At 40.9% G+C, this 18,713-nt stretch overlaps 2 protein-coding genes across 2 annotated transcripts; one reads left to right on the top strand and one right to left on the bottom strand.

Annotated features, from left to right (window-relative positions):
- The first annotated feature begins 10,298 nt into the window (after nucleotides 1-10,298).
- Nucleotides 10,299-13,823, top strand: LOC115769522 (zinc finger protein CG2199). Its single transcript, XM_030714362.1, has 3 exons — nucleotides 10,299-10,457; nucleotides 10,529-12,974; nucleotides 13,386-13,823. Exons 1-2 carry the CDS (start codon nucleotides 10,317-10,319, stop codon nucleotides 12,971-12,973), a joined length of 2,586 nt encoding a protein of 861 aa, XP_030570222.1. The 5' UTR covers nucleotides 10,299-10,316; the 3' UTR covers nucleotide 12,974; nucleotides 13,386-13,823.
- Nucleotides 13,595-18,665, bottom strand: LOC115769523. The gene is made up of 4 exons (XM_030714363.1): nucleotides 18,318-18,665; nucleotides 17,476-17,548; nucleotides 15,428-15,697; nucleotides 13,595-15,365 (listed from the first exon to the last, which is right to left on the bottom strand). Exons 1-4 carry the CDS (start codon nucleotides 18,369-18,371, stop codon nucleotides 13,906-13,908), a joined length of 1,857 nt encoding a protein of 618 aa, XP_030570223.1. The 5' UTR covers nucleotides 18,372-18,665; the 3' UTR covers nucleotides 13,595-13,905.
- Nucleotides 18,666-18,713: the final 48 nt, after the last annotated feature.

Here is an 18,713-nt window from a genome sequence, read left to right as displayed (position 1 = left end):
GTATGAGAGCCAAGGCTGCCAACATGCATACACATATAAATAATTACATGCATAAATTTTGTAAAAATATAATTACATATGTACATATAAAAGTATACTTGCTTGCATAGATTACATACATATATAGACACGTATATACATACATACACATTTATACATATGCATACATAGGCAGCAGATGCTATTTGAATTTATGAGAACCGCGGAGTAGGGCAGCATTTTAAAAATAGTAATATAAACTCTCTTTGTATTTGGTTACACAGATTATGCATGCATAAATACACATTCATACATATGTAAGTGCAAACATGCATACATGTAGACATGTATACATGCATACATGCACACAAGCATAGATACATACATGCATACATGCATGCATGCATGCATCTACACACATACATACATCTACATACATCTGCATACATACATACATCTACATGCATACATACATATACATACATACATGCAACCACATACATACATACATCTACATACATATCTACTTACCCGCCCCACCACCTCCTGGTCCAACGCCTTCTGGGGATGCTCCTCCACCGGCTGCAGGAGACAACTGACTGCTTTGATGATGTTCAGCCAGGCCTACTTAAATTTTTGAGAATCGAGGAGGAGAGCTCTTAAAAATACGTTTAATTTAAAGTGACAGCGCAGTGGTTAAGTGTTAAGCTAAAGAAAACATTCTAGTAAACTTACCTAAACACACATACATGCACATACATACAAACATACTTACATACAAACATTCGTATATACACCCATACATACATATGCACTCACACATAAATGCATACAGACTCCACAATTAGGGATATTTTCACGCTATTTTCCAACCAACTGTTACCAAAAATCTGTAAAAATTATTCTTGGTCAAAATTCATGTAAAAATTATAGCCTCAAGTATCCTATTTAGACTTAGATCCAAATTTCCCACACCCATAACTCGGCCAAATCTCATCCGATTTTAACGAGGTTTGGTGTTTTGTTCATGGCTTGGCCTTTAGATCAATTCGGCATTTAAGTCTGGCAACATAATTTTAGGTCGAAATTCATGATAAAATCATACACTCAAAAATCCTATATAGACATAGGTCATAATTTCCCACACCCATAACTCGGTCAAATCTCATCTGATTTTAACGAGGTTTGGTTTTTTGTTCATGATTTGGCCTCTAGATCAATTCGGCATTTAAGTCTGGCAACATAATTTTTGGTCGAAATTCATGTTAAAAAGGTACACCCAAAAATCCTATATAGACATGGGTCAAAATTTCCCACACCCATAACTCGGTCAAATCTCATCCGATTTTAACGAGGTTTGGTTTTTTGTTCATGGTTTGGCCTCTAGATCAATTCGGCATTTAAGTCTGGCAACATAATTTTTGGTCGAAATTCATGTTAAAAAGGTACACCCAAAAATCCTATATAGACATAGGTCATAATTTTACACACCCATAACTTGGCCAAATCTCATCCGATTTTAACGAGGTTTGGTTTTTTGTTCATGGTTTGGCCTCTAGATCAATTCGGCATTTAAGTCTGGCAACATAATTTTTGGTCGAAATTCATGTTAAAAAGGTACACCCAAAAATCCTATATAGACATGGGTCAAAATTTCCCACACCCATAACTCGGTCAAATCTCATCCGATTTTAACGAGGTTTGTTTTTTTGTTCATGGTTTGGCCTCTAGATCAATTCGGCATTTAAGTCTGGCAACATAATTTTTGGTCGAATTTCATGTTAAAATGGTACACTCAGAAATCCTATATAGACATGGGTCAAAATTTCCCACACCCATAACTCGGTCAAATCTCATCCGATTTTAACGAGGTTTGGTTTTTTGTTCATGGTTTGGCCTCTAGATCAATTCGGCATTTAAGTCTGGCAACATAATTTTTGGTCGAAATTCATGTTAAAAAGGTACACCCAAAAATCCTATATAGACATGGGTCAAAATTTCCCACACTCATAACTCGGTCAAATCTCAGCCGATTTTAACGAGGTTTGGGTTTTTGTTCATGGTTTGGCCTCTAGATCAATTCGGCATTTAAGTCTGGCAACATAATTTTTGGTCGAAATTCATGATAAAATCATACACTCAAAAATCCTATATAGACATAGGTCATAATTTCCCACACCCATAACTCGGTCAAATCTCATCCGATTTTAACGAGGTTTGGTTTTTTGTTCATGGTTTGGCCTCTAGATCAATTCGGCATTTAAGTCTGGCAACATAATTTTTAGTCGAAATTCATGTTAAGAAGGTACACTCAAAAATCCTATATAGACATGGGTCAAAATTTTCCACACCCATAACTCGGTCAAATCTCATCCGATTTTAACGAGGTTTGGTTTTTTGTTCATGGTTTGGCCTCTAGATCAATTCGGCATTTAAGTCTGGCAACATAATTTTTGGTCGAAATTCATGTTAAAAAGGTACACCCAAAAATCCTATATAGACATGGGTCAAAATTTCCCACACCCATAACTCGGTCAAATCTCAGCCGATTTTAACGAGGTTTGGTTTTTTGTTCGTGGTTTGGCCTCTAGATCAATTCGGCATTTAAGTCTGGCAACATAATTTTTGGTCGAAATTCATGATAAAATCATACACTCAAAAATCCTATATAGACATAGGTCATAATTTCCCACACCCATAACTCGGTCAAATCTCATCTGATTTTAACGAGGTTTGGTTTTTTGTTCATGGTTTGGCCTCTAGATCAATTCGGCATTTAAGTCTGGCAACATAATTTTTGGTCGAAATTCATGATAAAATCATACACTCAAAAATCCTATATAGACATAGGTCATAATTTCCCACACCCATAACTCGGTCAAATCTCATCCGATTTTAACGAGGTTTGGTTTTTTGTTCATGGTTTGGCCTCTAGATCAATTCGGCATTTAAGTCTGGCAACATAATTGTTAGTCGAAATTCATGTTAAAAAGGTACACTCAAAAATCCTATATAGACATGGGTCAAAATGTTCCACACCCATAACTCGGTCAAATCTCATCCGATTTTAACGAGGTTTGGTTTTTTGTTCATGGTTTGGCCTCTAGATCAATTCGGCATTTAAGTCTGGCAACATAATTTTTGGTCGAAATTCATGTTAAAAAGGTACACCCAAAAATCCTATATAGACATGGGTCAAAATTTCCCACACCCATAACTCGGTCAAATCTCAGCCGATTTTAACGAGGTTTGGTTTTTTGTTCATGGTTTGGCCTCTAGATCAATTCGGCATTTAAGTCTGGCAACATAATTTTTGGTCGAAATTCATGATAAAATCATACACTCAAAAATCCTATATAGACATAGGTCATAATTTCCCACACCCATAACTCGGTCAAATCTCATCTGATTTTAACGAGGTTTGGTTTTTTGTTCATGGTTTGGCCTCTAGATCAATTCGGCATTTAAGTCTGGCAACATAATTTTTGGTCGAAATTCATGATAAAATCATACACTCAAAAATCCTATATAGACATAGGTCATAATTTCCCACACCCATAACTCGGTCAAATCTCATCCGATTTTAACGAGGTTTGGTTTTTTGTTCATGGTTTGGCCTCTAGATCAATTCGGCATTTAAGTCTGGCAACATAATTGTTAGTCGAAATTCATGTTAAAAAGGTACACTCAAAAATCCTATATAGACATGGGTCAAAATGTTCCACACCCATAACTCGGTCAAATCTCATCCGATTTTAACGAGGTTTGGTTTTTTGTTCATGGTTTGGCCTCTAGATCAATTCGGCATTTAAGTCTGGCAACATAATTTTTGGTCGAAATTCATGATAAAATCATACACTCAAAAATCCTATAGACATAGGTCATAATTTCCCACACCCATAACTCGGTCAAATCTCATCTGATTTTAACGAGGTTTGGTTTTTTGTTCATGGTTTGGCCTCTAGATCAATTCGGCATTTAAGTCTGGCAACATAATTTTTGGTCGAAATTCATGTTAAAAAGGTACACCCAAAAATCCTATATAGACATGGGTCAAAATTTCCCACACCCATAACTCGGTCAAATCTCATCCGATTTTAACGAGGTTTGGTTTTTTGTTCATGGTTTGGCCTCTAGATCAATTCGGCATTTAAGTCTGGCAACATAATTTTTGGTCGAAATTCATGTTAAAAAGGTACACCCAAAAATCCTATATAGACATGGGTCAAAATTTCCCACACCCATAACTCGGTCAAATCTCATCCGATTTTAACGAGGTTTGGTTTTTTGTTCATGGTTTGGCCTCTAGATCAATTCGGCATTTAAGTCTGGCAACATAATTTTTGGTCGAAATTCATGTTAAAAAGGTACACCCAAAAATCCTATATAGACATGGGTCAAAATTTCCCACACCCATAACTCGGTAAAATCTCATCCGATTTTAACGAGGTTTGTTTTTTTGTTCATGGTTTGGCCTCTAGATCAATTCGGCATTCAAGTCTGGCAACATAATTTTTGGTCGAAATTCATGTTAAAATGGTACACTCAGAAATCCTATACAGACATGGGTCAAAATTTCCCACACCCATAACTCGGTCAAATCTCATCCGATTTTAACGAGGTTTGGTTTTTTGTTCATGGTTTGGCCTCTAGATCAATTCGGCATTTAAGTCTGGCAACATAATTTTTGGTCGAAATTCATGATAAAATCATACACTCAAAAATCCTATATAGACATAGGTCATAATTTCCCACACCCATAACTCGGTCAAATCTCATCTGATTTTAACGAGGTTTGGTTTTTTGTTCATGGTTTGGCCTCTAGATCAATTCGGCATTTAAGTCTGGCAACATAATTTTTGGTCGAAATTCATGATAAAATCATACACTCAAAAATCCTATATAGACATAGGTCATAATTTCCCACACCCATAACTCGGTCAAATCTCATCTGATTTTAACGAGGTTTGGTTTTTTGTTCATGGTTTGGCCTCTAGATCAATTCGGCATTTAAGTCTGGCAACATAATTTTTGGTCGAAATTCATACACTCAAAAATCCTATATAGACATAGGTCATAATTTCCCACACCCATAACTCGGTCAAATCTCATCTGATTTTAACGAGGTTTGGTTTTTTGTTCATGGTTTGGCCTCTAGATCAATTCGGCATTTAAGTCTGGCAACATAATTTTTGGTCGAAATTCATGTTAAAAAGGTACACCCAAAAATCCTATATAGACATGGGTCAAAATTTCCCACACCCATAACTCGGTCAAATCTCATCCGATTTTAACGAGGTTTGGTTTTTTGTTCATGGTTTGGCCTCTAGATCAATTCGGCATTTAAGTCTGGCAACATAATTTTTGGTCGAAATTCATGTTAAAAAGGTACACCCAAAAATCCTATATAGACATGGGTCAAAATTTCCCACACCCATAACTCGGTCAAATCTCATCCGATTTTAACGAGGTTTGGTTTTTTGTTCATGGTTTGGCCTCTAGATCAATTCGGCATTTAAGTCTGGCAACATAATTTTTAGTCGAAATTCATGTTAAAAAGGTACACCCAAAAATCCTATATAGACATGGGTCAAAATTTCCCACACCCATAACTCGGTCAAATCTCATCCGATTTTAACGAGGTTTGTTTTTTTGTTCATGGTTTGGCCTCTAGATCAATTCGGCATTCAAGTCTGGCAACATAATTTTTGGTCGAAATTCATGTTAAAATGGTACACTCAGAAATCCTATATAGACATGGGTCAAAATTTCCCACACCCATAACTCGGTCAAATCTCATCTGATTTTAACGAGGTTTGGTTTTTTGTTCATGGTTTGGCCTCTAGATCAATTCGGCATTTAAGTCTGGCAACATAATTTTTGGTCGAAATTCATGATAAAATCATACACTCAAAAATCCTATATAGACATAGGTCATAATTTCCCACACCCATAACTCGGTCAAATCTCATCTGATTTTAACGAGGTTTGGTTTTTTGTTCATGGTTTGGCCTCTAGATCAATTCGGCATTTAAGTCTGGCAACATAATTTTTAGTCGAAATTCATGTTAAAAAGGTACACCCAAAAATCCTATATAGACATGGGTCAAAATTTCCCACACCCATAACTCGGTCAAATCTCATCCGATTTTAACGAGGTTTGGTTTTTTGTTCATGGTTTGGCCTCTAGATCAATTCGGCATTGAAGTCTGACAACATAATTTTTGGTCGAAATTCATGTTAAAAAGGTACACCCAAATATCCTATATAGACATGGGTCAAATTTTCCCACACCCATAACTCGGCCAAATCTCATCCGGCAAGAAATTTGTTCAAATCGTGGACCAGATTAACGTAAATTAATCTTCAGCTTGCAGCTAATATGAGAGGTATAGCTAAACGTTATTCTGGGTGGTCCGTGCCGCTGCCCGTGCCTGGCGAGAGATGCCCTTGCCGAGGGCCATGCGCCACCGTTCTATTAAGCTTCTATCAACCGGATCAGAGTGTTCATTAGTTATGGATTGACAGCAATGCGGAACCGGAGATTAACGCTTTCCTCAGCTCGAATGTGCCGCCAAAGGTATGAGCAATACGCCCGGAGCCATAACGCCCCATTTGCGGGTTCGATTTTCAGTTCTCTAATTTTTGCATACCGTCAACAATTAAGGCTAATTCGACAATGCGCATTTGGACTTTGGCTGGCCTGCTGCCGAAATACCTAGATATACCGAAAATCAAATAATCATTAATCACAATTTCTGGCTGACTCCAGCCAAGCCAACTATTTGTCGCACACTGCGCATCGCAGCCACAAAAAAAAAAAAGCAATTAGCTAATGAACACCTAGCGCAGCTTGGCACTCGGCACTCGGATGGGGTCCAAGCACACACACGCGACCCGAAGCTGTTGGCACTTGGCGCTGCCCGCCCCAAAAGCTCGTACAGGCGCTTGACCCGGAAGTGGTCAAGCGAAGCTGCAGCTCCATTTCCAATTCTAATGGAGCATTAACTGCCAAGATTTATGCCACAACAATAGCACTTGACAAGCTGGCCCATAATCCAGCATAGTTTATTTACCCTTGACGAGCTGTGCGATAATTGTTCGCGATCTTGTTCTTCTCTATATCATTTGTTATGTAAAATCTATTTTAGCCTTTTGGACAGCTGTCGAGAGCGTCACTTAATTCATATGCGAAGATTGAGTGGAGCTAGAGTAAGCATCAAGGTGGGAGCACGAAACTAATTTATATTTTACTAAGAAACCCTTTGTACACAATAGAACAGTCTGATTGAAACCCAAATCGAATTTAAAGCTAATAAAAAAAAAATAATCTTAAGACCCAAGCATTGGATTTATCAAAACATGTTAGATTAATGCCAACTTTGGGTATATATCAAATTTAGCCCGCTATTTCTATATGAAAATATTTATATATAACAATATTTTCAGTAGAACGGGCAGCTATAAATTTAAAATTGAATTGTTTTATTAAAGTTTTGAAAATAAATGTCACACCAAGAGTTGAATCCATTCCTATCTTCCTCCCCTTCCTCCAACTCAATTAGAGAGAAGATAAGAAAATGTCTTTTTCTACAGGGTATCTCCTAGTTGGGCATACTCTGTAGCACTCTCGTTTTATACATAGTTCTCATAGGGTTCAAGCATATTTATCGAATGCTATTTGTGCTGATCTTTTCTATTTCTAGCTTATTTTGTTGTTGTTGCTTTATTAATCGCTGCAAAATGATGCTGGCAATTTTTATTAAACAATATTATTGTCTCTTTGTTGTTAATGATATTGTCGGTGGCATCAGGTGTAGCTATTTTTTTTTTATTCTGGTTGCTTGATCTTAACTTTTTGCTATTGAAGTGAGATTGTTCGAGCATAAGTACGCAATGTGCTTTGTGTGGGTTGTGCTTTGTCTTTAACATATAATACCAGATAATTAAATAACATTACAGGGTAAATTTTGATACAGTTTTTGGTCTACGACTTCCGCATGTCTATAAAACCGGATCGCCGTAGGTTTTCTTAGAATCCAGCTCAGGGGATCGGGATCGCAGTTAAATTGATTCTCGCAGCGATTGCTTCATTACAAGTTTCGAGTTGTTCAATTAAATTTAATGCACAGATTTATTTGCAAAACAAACATTGAATTTCATTATCTTGAATTGCTCATGCGCCTGCTTCTTCTTCTTCTTCTAATACAATGTGCCATTAGCTTATTTTTAGAAATCAAATATATGCGGCTATTTTTAAAATAATTCTCCGCACCGAATTAAGACTTCTATTTATAAATGTAAAGGCATAATGGCTGTCAATTAGCCAAACTCCGAGTTAAGCCCAACTCTCGGGCAAAAACTTCCGCAACTGAGGCAAGTCGAAAAAAAATAACAAAAATAGTACTGAAAATATAGTGGAAGTTTAATTACAATGAAAAAATAAAGCCTCAGCTCCGTTTAGAACTCGACACGAGTCGACTTGACGTAGCCTTTGAAATGGGCATAAAAGCGTTTGGGTCAAGTGTGCACACGATTTTGTTGTTTATGCCTAACGACAGTCCATTAATTCTGTAAACGCTTAAGTGTATTAATTAAATTTATTACGTAAACTCAGCATTTAATGCCACTTGGCTGCCAAACAATAAATCAAATCGTGTATCGATTCCAGTTGACAATCTCGCTTAATCCCTTGCTGGGAACTAAGTCAAAAGCTTTCGATGGAAGCCCGAGAACTTTTGAAAAAAGTTTGAAAGAACAGAAGACTTGCTCGGCTTCACCCAGCTGACCTTTCAGTTGGATTTTAGATTTATTTAGGAACTATTTTTTATGCATAAGCTTCGGTGAATATGAAAAAATAAAAAAAATGTAATATTTAATTATTACAAAAATAATAAAATCCAAGAGTTCTTGGCAACGGCAACAGCCCGAGGCGTTTCCCCGACTGAGCTTACAGCTATATTGTCAGGTTGACAAGTTGGTCAATGGGTTATTATGATAATGAACTCAATTACGGCACAAAAGCCTCAGCCGGAGCCGGACGACCGCCAGCCGCTGTTGTAATTTGCTTGGCCTTGGGCCGACGTCGCCGCTGCTTGGCAGATTTCTCAGCAAGAGAAACTCCGTTTCGGTTTCTATTTCGGTTTCTATTTAGAGTATATTCTGCTTTAGACAATGCCAACGAAGAAGCAGCAGAAGCAGAAGAAGCAGGCAAAAGCCACAGCTGGCCAGGGCTGGAGGTCAGACGGCTTTGATCGGGCTAAGCGAATCAAGTTTTCAAAGCCCAATTACAGCCACAAAAAAATAACAACATTTAATGATAAAATAAGAATTGCTCAGTTGCTAATTGAGTTGGGATGCTCCTTTCTCGTAGGAGTAACCAAGGTAGCCATAAACGAAAACACATTTTCACTTATGAAACGAATTCGTTTCTAAATTGTACTTCAAAGTCGCGCCGACGGGTTTAAGTACAAGCCCAATGACTGAAGGCGAAACTAACTGCAAAAGTTAAAATTCCTTAAAGCAATTGCAATTCAATGGCCAATTGTTAATGGTAAATACAATTTGGCGCAAAGTTTGCGAATTGCCTGCGCACACTTGAGATAACGAATACGCCATGTTGGGGAGACAGCGCAAATGGCTACTGTAAAGTGCTTGGAGCGCACTTGTTTATTGATTTCGCTTGCCAGAAATCAATCAACAAATTGTGGCTGGGTATTAGGCATGAGCATTGTCATATGACCTTCATTAAAAATCAAAGTTTTTTTTTTTTTTTTGCGAACTTGAGCCAGTCGGACGTAATTACTGTCAAGCGGAATCGGATACTGGCATTCCATGCTAAAAATGCAAATGGAGACCGAGGAACTACCTCGAAAAGTCCAACGACTCTCGCGACATGTGTTAAATGTGGCGACAATTAGGCTTAACGAGTGGCCCAGAGATAAGCTTCTGCATTTACTGGCACGTTTTTATTTTTTATTGAAATGGTAACAACAATTGCGACTGCCCCGCGGCGCTGGCATAACAAATGCGTTAATTTGAAGTAAACGCAGATCAGGGGCAGCTTTATTTCGATTAGCCAACAAAGTGTAGCCAGTTTTATATAGTTGTCGTTATATTCAAAACCAGCTAAGCAACAAATATCGATAAGTGCTGAGCACCGATAGACGATAGTTGCTGTACGGAGCCGGAATGCGCATCGATAGGCAAACAGTTCATTTGTATCGACTACGCAGCCCTGAACGTTGTTGGACAGTGTGACCAGGCAACTACACATTTATTATTACTCGAGCAGCAACGTGCTACTCCGATTTTAAGCGTTTTCAAAATAGGACAAAATGAGCGGCAATACAAAAAAGGAGTTAATCCTTTGCGACTATTGCCAAGTCGCAAAAGATGGCAATCAGATTTACACAAACAGAAAGCAATTTGCCGGCTGCAGAATCGTTGACATTCTACAAAGTGTCACCCAACGCACCGTAAGTACAGTCTTACAACTGGAATTCATTCATATTACATGTGACCCACAACAACAATTCCAACGATTTAGATACCGCTCCCAACAACTGTTAAATTGTGCAGTCTGTGCGCCTCAACTTTGCATGCCACAACCGGCACCATCGCCAGAGCCATCGAGTTGGTGTCCAAGCTGACGCAGACTGGCAAGAAGCAGAACATTGAAACAGTCCTTGTTGAAGCCGAGTCAGATGACACAGACGAGGCAAAGCGAACAAAGCCTGTCACAAACATTGATTCACCGGCAGCCAAGGAGCGCAAGTCAAAAGGCGCCGCAACTACCAACGGCACGCCCATTGTTGACCTGGAGAGCCCCAAAATGACGCCTGCTAAGGAAAAAGGCACGCCAAACAAGACTCCAGCGACAAAGAAAGGACTCAAAGAACTAAACAGCTCGGCAGTGGGCGTCCAGCAGAGTCCTAGAAAACAGGCTCTCAAAGCAAGTCTGCCACAAACTAGCACACCTGCGGCATCAGCACAACCGTCCACTCCAAAGAAGGTAGAAGATTTGCTACAGAATGCAATCAAGTTGACGCCCGCCAAGGATGTGCCCAAAAAGAACAAAGATTTTATACAGCTTTTTGGTGGCAACGCTGACAATGCCAGTGACACCGAGGAGGAGGATGAGGAAGATGACGAGGTAACGACAGTCGGGAAGACAGAAATTAAGAATATAGCAACCGGCTTCGAGTGCAAGCTATGCGACTTTGCATCCGTCTACCCAAATCCCATGAAGAAACACTTGAAAGAATTGCACGGACAGAAGCGTCCGCGCATCTACAACTGCATGAAGTGTACCAAAGCCTTTGGAGTGCTGAACTCCTTAAAGTCGCATCTGCTGACACACGGCATAACCGAGGAGAAGGATGAAAGTGCAGCACCAGACCCACAGCTGGCAGTGCTCACGGCCCTGAAGCCAAAGCCGAAACCTTCCAATACCGAATATACCTTTGCCATCAATAACACCAACTCGTCCACACCAAAGCCCGCCGGGGAGCAAGTGCAAGCTACCACATACCAGTGCGAGATATGCCATCTAGATTTCAGCGCGGTCAAAGCTCTACAGGAGCACATTAAGACCGTGCATAACATTGAGCGTCCCAAAGCATTCAAATGTGATGCCTGCGATTCTCATTTTATGCACAAAGTCACAATGGATCGCCACTACAAGAAGAAGCACTGCGGCGAGGACGACACCAACACTGCGTTGCCTGCTAAAATAAAAGGTAGACGCAAAACCATCTCGATTGTGGTTAACCAGCCGCCCAGCAAGGAAGAGGCCACCCCGCTGGCCAGTTCGCCAGCTAAGATTACAGGCAGACGCAAAACGATGGCAGTCGAGCTGAATGAAACAGAGGAGCCGCCGGCCAAGTTGAAAAGGCAATCACCACTAAAAGAGCCAAAGAAATTAAGCGAGTTAAACACTGAGGCAACCCATAAGGAAGCCATTGAAGAGCCAGCCTCACCGAGCAAGAGCAAATCAAAAGTGGACAAGTTGTCCGAGAGCTCAACTGTTGACAAGGTCGCAGGCACGCCCAAAAAACCCAAGAAGCCATCACAAGTGCTTAAGGATTTCTTTGCGCCGAAGCTGGCCTCGCCAGCCAAGAGCAAACCAAAGGCCAACGACGGACTGGTCGCGCCCACACTCAGCCAAGAGAACGAGATCATAGAGGAGCTGAATAATATGGATCTGAATGATATTGATCTGCTGGACTCATTTGACGTCGACATGTCCAGCAAAATGACGTCCAAGAAAGATGTCGATACGACAAAGTCATCATCACAAATCATAGAAATCGACTCGCCAAGCAAAAAGGTCAAATCATCGAATGAAGTAAATCCGCTGGAGCCTGTACAGAAGAAAATTAAGTCCAAGAAAGATAAAGATACACTCGATTCATCACAAATTGTAGACAGCAAAGAGAAGGAACTCACAAATGATGTAGATCCGCTGGACTCATCGCAGATCGTATCCATCAATGGCACGCCAAAGAAGTCGGGCAAACGCAAGGCAGCCAAACAGCAGGCAGAGGAGTCATCACAAGCGGACACCGCCGATGAGGAACTGGCCAGCCCAGTGCAGCTGAAACCGCTGAAGAAATCGAAGAGCGACAAGCAGAAGATGCCAGACAGTGATATCGAGCTGCTCGACGAGATCAATCCCAATGTCAAGCCGCACAAGCGCACAAAGGTAGACTCGATGGCGCTCTCCGAGTCGGAGCTGAGCTGCAGCATGTGCAGCAAGGTGGTTGCCTCACGCAAACGTCTCGATTCGCATATGCTCAAGAAGCATACCACAAAACTGACATGCCCCAATTGCAAGGTGACCTATAACGACAGCTTGGAGTACGTTAAGCACTTCTCGGTCTGCAACGGCGTCGACGGTCTGCCATGCGGCTATAAAAACTGCGAAAAGGTCTTCGCAGCGGCCAATTTCCTCTGCTCTCACTTGAACAAGAAGCACAAACTCGCGAAGTAATGTAAGTTACATAACGATCATATCAAATAATTAACTGATATAACTAGCATGTGTCTAAGAATAGCACAGGAAATATGCAGAAAATAGTTTGATTACCAAAAAGTATAACGCATTGAAGGACCTTAAAATAGCTACGTATGATTATGTATATATAATCTATCTAATACATAGAGATATGTCAGTCTGCTAAGATTTTTCCGTTGGAAAACTGCCTCGTACTTAGACATATTAACTATCGGGCTCAGCTCTTGGAAAAACTTAAGATATCAGGAATTAGTCAAACTAGCTCTCAATTTGATAATTTAAAGCTCTCAGTAAGAATATTAATTCATACGTGGAATTATTTCTTAGCTGAAGATAACTTTTTTCTTGTTATAATAATGTATTAACTAAATCTTCCTTACTTTTTCAGATTTGTACACAGCAATTCAGGCCTTGAAGGATGCCAAAATGACTGAATTTTTAATGTTTTAATTTTCTTTTTAACTATTTGTAAACAGTACAAAACCTCAATAATACAAGAAACTAACACGGAAATGGAAGCCAATTCCATTAAGCAAATATATATGTAGTTTTCAATTATATATAAGGTTTATGATTTTGTATATGTATATATATTGTTTGACTTCCATAACATAAACAATGTAAATTACAAAGAAAACCAACGACAATTTGAGAGCAGTTCCTAAAGAGAGAGCACGTTTTTTTTATATATTTATATAAAATATATAAATATATTTCCTACATGCGTTAAAATAAGATTTACGAGTAGCCTTAAGACTAACCCAACAAATAATGTACGCAGAGCCCGCGCGTAACTAAACAAAAATAATGAAAACAATTTTCTAGTTCAACTTTTCTACTTAATGCGTACTCTTGAATGGATTATGGTGATGATAAAGATGGAAAGCCGTGCCGTAGCCTGTGCTGGCTCAGGTGCCCACTTTGCTGTGAATCTCCGCTTGGGCCACCTTCATCACGTCGAGCGCTCCCTTCTTGATCAGCTGCTCGGCCAGTGTCTGGCCCAAGCGATTGGCCTTCACGTATATGTCCCGGCTGTGGCAGGCGTGCTGATAGAGACCGCAGAATAGATTATCCACATCCTCGATGAGCACAGGCAGCTTGAGCTGCTGCGGCTGCGGTTGCTCCTCATCGGCATAGTCGAACATTTGCACCGTCTTCTGCAGGAAGGGGCATTTCGCGTGACCCGTGATTTCTTGGCTGACCTCGAGGCCGCTGCCTTGGTGCATGGCTGCAAACGGGCACTTGGAAGACGCTGCTGTCGTTGTCGCATTGTCCGGCTCATCGCCATTGCTGCGCATTGGCGTGGGAAGCGGGGCCATGTGAGTGACCGGACACTTGCCCGCAATGGCGTACGAAATCTTCGTCTCATTGTCGACAAACGGACACTCGCCCATAACGTCCTGGCCGACCTTCAACGGCAGCGGACAGTGAGCAATTGTGTTGGCATTGCTGGTGTCCGCATCCCCGCCGCCGCCGCCAGCGTCACCGCCAGCGCCTAGTGCATTGTTATTGTCGTGGCCAACAACGGGACACTTGCGCGCCAAATCGATGTGCCGCTCGATCAGGTCCTCCATGATATAGCCTGTAACGGAGGCGTCCTCGCATATGACCGGCGGACTACCCTGTTGGCGCGGACTATCAGAGCTTGAATCGGAGCCCGAGCCGGACCCGGAGCCAGTGCCATTGGCAGGCAGGCTGTTGCCATTCCTAGCACGCTTCGTGGCAGGCGGCGAATCACAGCTGTTGCTGTGGTTGCCATTGGACATTTCCTGCTCCGGCTGCTGCTGCTGCTGTTGCTCATTTGCGGCACGCTTGCGCCGCAGCACCTCCGTCTCAGATTCATTCAAGGCACAGTCCAGGTGCTCGCGTATTTCAATAGCACCATCCAGACTCCAGACAGCGCCAGTTAGCGACAAGCCCACTTCCTCTAGCTGCTGCTGCTGCTGCCTGTTGTTGGCACTGATGCTGCTTGGCTCGCCCTTCAGATTGCTCCAGACAGCAACTGGTGCAGAGCAGCCGCCGCCCAGCGTCTTGAGAAAACTGCGCTCCGCCAAAATGCGGCACGTGGTGTTCAGGCACATGAGCTTCTGCAGCATGGTCAGCACATGAGCATCGTTGGCACGACATTCCACGGCCAGAGCGCCCTGTCCGACGGCATAGAGCAGATCCGTGGGCTCAAGCACTTGGCTAATGCGGCTCATCCAGCCCATGCGCACGAGACCCGCCTGCGCCAGTATGATGCCCGCAAACTTGGACTCCTTGGCGTCCAGCTTGGCCAGACGTGTATTCAAATTGCCACGAATATCGCACACAATCAGATGCGGGTACAGGCGACGAATCTGTGCTGTGCGCCGCAATGAGGAGGTGCCTGTTGGGAAGATGGGACAGTAAGTTGATAACTTGTAGCTGCACACAAGTTGGCAAACTTACCAATGACACTGCCTTTGGGTAGCGTGGCAATCGTGTACCCCTTCAGATTCTCGCGCAGCACCAGCGCGTCGCGGGCATCCTCACGCTCCAGCACCGCGCCCACAGCCATGCCCGTTGGCAGCGCTGTGGGCAGATCCTTGAGCGAGTGCACAACAAAATCAACGCCGCCATTGCGCAGCGCATCCTCCAGATCGCGGGTGAAGAGGCTCTTCTCGCCAATCTTCGGCAGTGAAACGTTCAGCACACGATCCCCAAAGGTGGACATGGTATCTGCAAAGTCAACAAGATATCCAAATGAGTTGCATGTTTGTAAGTATGCATGAAGATCTATTCTCCAGTGGCCCATTCCAATTGATATCGTTTCTTATATCAGCAGAGATAAAAGCGCAACTCTGCAATCAAGCGAAACACGCAAGCGAATTGGGTTCCCGATGATGAGGTTCCCCTCCCGCCTGAAGCAGGCACACAGCACGATAGCGAAATTTTAAATATTTTTTATCAGCACGCAATGGAGTAACTACTGCAGCTTATCAGACTCTTAATTTGCCTGCCAGTTGGCGCTATTTGAATATGCTGCTATATACATTATATATATATATATATACATATATACTGGATATATATGCATGGGACTTTGTGTATCTAAACGGGATGTTGCGTGTGGCGCGAGGCACCAAACTGCTTCCATTGATTAACAATTACGTTTAATAGCTTGTAAGGAAGATAAAACACCCAAGCTATCGGAATTAACAGAGGGAATTATGCTGGTGGAAATTCTTAAGCTTAAATGGGCAGGGCAAACGCACGTTTTTAATATGAAGGAAATTTAAGAAAAATTCTGTTTTTGGAAGCAATTTCAAACTGTAAGCAAATAGTTATGTAATCAAAAATAATAAACAATAAATGTGGCTTTCTTCTGTATATATCACTAATTGGGCTAAAAGGAAAGGGTACACAGCTCGGATCGGGGCTTCTTTAGTAAGAATTCTAAAATCCTTTCATCAGGGAGTCCTGGGCACAATGGACTATTGTCTAGGTCACAATACCCTTCTCACTTTTGTAAGACTCCCCCCTTCAGACTATAATCTATATCTATATAAACAAAAGACTCAGAAGAGCTCTCCAATTTCCTAATCCTATTTACTTGTATTTTATTTGGTAAAATGATATTTTAAATAAATAAATATGTCGTGCATCAAATATTCTTGAGTTTCTTTCTAGACAAAATCCATAATAATGCCCGTTACGTGACATATTTAAACAATTCATTATTCTTCTCTCTTTAAAGCTGCATTTAAATCTTTAACGTGATTTTATGAAAGCAAATCTTAAAAGTATGATAAAAAGCCAATTTGCGGAAGAAAACGTGACAGAAAGTGACGTAACGTCAACAAAAGTCCAATATTATCATGTTGTAAATTTAGAAAGGCTTTCATCAGTTAAATTTTATCAATCAATAATCAAGTTTTTGCATAGTTTCTTTGATTATAAAAGCAACAAGAATTGCGTGAACCTTAACCAAGAATAAACTAATCATAAATATTCAAACAGAAACAAACTTTATCAATTGTTATCAATGGCAGATAACGTAAAATGAATTTCAATAGATGAACATATTATGTCGGCAGCACGTTAGTCAAGTTTCTATAATAAAAAGATAAGTGCCTGAAAAGTGGGTGCTTTTAATCTAAAAGTAAAATCGTTAAAGTTATTCACCAAAAGCGAAATAAAAGCCACAAAAGTAAAAGACATTGACATTGAGCAAATTTTGGCAAAAGGCACGCAAAAGAGCAGAAAATGAACAAATTCAGACGCGCCTCTGCATGCAAATAAATAAAACATTTAATCTTATTAGACTTTACGCTAGTAACGCTTGCAGAATTGATAAGACAATTTTGGCTAGGCTCAACTTGGGCCTGATAATGCTGCTCAATACTGCTGAGTCACGGTGAAGCCTAGGAAAATGTTAACTGTAAGCATGCGCGCAAGAATATTTCAATATTAACAATGTTAACAATTATGGGGAAAATGAGAAAACTTTCACTTACGTATCTCGAACTTCTGCTTGGGATAAAGTTTCTGCAGTCGCCCGATGACATGTTTGGTCTGAATGAGCGCCAGCTGCAAGGGAAGAGAGAGAGAGAAGAGAGCGGCAACAGTAATGAGTAAATGCTTTCAAGTGCATATGCAAATGCTAAATGTAAATGAACTGTAAATGGCAAAAAGGAGTGAGAGAGTAATTGAGGGAGAGTGTGAGAGTAATTAATGGTAGCTTCCAATTGGATTTGCAGTCACAGCTGCTTCTGCTGTTGCTGTTGTTGTTGCCAATTGGCATTTTATATTTTAATTAGCAAAGCAATTTGAAATATGCGCGTATTAAAGCAATTGCGGCCTTGAAAAAGCCGGACCAAGCCAAGACAAGCTGATTTGAGCCAATCCGCGCCAAGCACGACTCAAGTTGCCACAAAATATGGTGAAAAAGTAATAAAAATATAAAAACTCACGAATCAAGCGGTGGGCGGGGGGTAAAATGTGGCGCACACTGACAGATAAATATTGTGATTGCGAGACTAACAGCAGCAGTGCGTGAGAGCCGCACGAATCTGAGCTGAGTATTGTATAACACTAACCAAAATAATAAAGAAAAAAAAAAAAAACACGGTCAGCAACAACAAGCAGCAGCAGCGGTATTTTTTAGGCGAGCAACAAGTCTTGGTCTTGCATAAATGTGTGAGGCGAGACGAAACGGAAGAGAGACAGAGAAGGAAGCGTAGAGGGAGCAAGCACGAGGCGGATGGACGTAAATACCTGATTGAAATTCAAATGAAAGTTGAGTAAATCGAATGCACATATTCAAGCACTTACATATACATATATGCACATAGCTTACCTCGCTTTTGCGTGAACCAACACGAATGACCTTTTCCTTTTCCTGCGTAGACATCTTAAGTCTCTTTAATTATTGCACAATTATTCCTAGTGGGCGTAAGGTACTTTAGTGAAAGTGTGTTTGGCGAGGACAAGCAGCAGCAGCAGCTTTTTGGGGTCACGACTTTTGCACAGAAGCAGCGATGAACGATGAATGAAAACTTCAATTCACTGAGTATTAAACACACATTCTTGTATTATTGTCACGTAGACTTTGTACTAGACGGTTAGAAATCCAACCAAAAAAAACTTATTTAGATTTAATGCTGGGCGATACTACGTCCGAGCAAAGCGCAATGCAGCAAGTGATTGGCAAACTGATTGGCCATGCGACAGGGGCCTTGATGGTATCGATTAT

Source organism: Drosophila novamexicana, unplaced genomic scaffold, assembly GCF_003285875.2.
Source record: "Drosophila novamexicana strain 15010-1031.04,08,12 unplaced genomic scaffold, DnovRS2.1 tig00004554-arrow-pilon, whole genome shotgun sequence".
NCBI lineage: Eukaryota > Metazoa > Arthropoda > Insecta > Diptera > Drosophilidae > Drosophila > Drosophila novamexicana.
This window is presented reverse-complemented; position numbering and strand designations above follow the sequence as displayed.

Bases quoted from the DNA above. Each gene is read 5' to 3' on its own strand.
- LOC115769523 (XM_030714363.1), bottom strand. From the start codon at position 18,371: ATGTCTACGCAGGAAAAGGAAAAGGTCATTCGTGTTGGTTCACGCAAA. The intron at 17,549-18,317 runs GTAAGCTATGTG...CTTCCCTTGCAG, and splicing joins TTGGTTCACGCAAAAGCGAG to CTGGCGCTCATTCAGACCAA. The intron at 15,366-15,427 runs GTAAGTTTGCCA...TCTTCCCAACAG, and splicing joins ACCCAAAGGCAGTGTCATTG to GCACCTCCTCATTGCGGCGC.
- LOC115769522 (XM_030714362.1), top strand. From the start codon at position 10,317: ATGAGCGGCAATACAAAAAAGGAGTTAATCCTTTGCGACTATTGCCAA. The intron at 10,458-10,528 runs GTAAGTACAGTC...CCAACGATTTAG, and splicing joins AAAGTGTCACCCAACGCACC to ATACCGCTCCCAACAACTGT.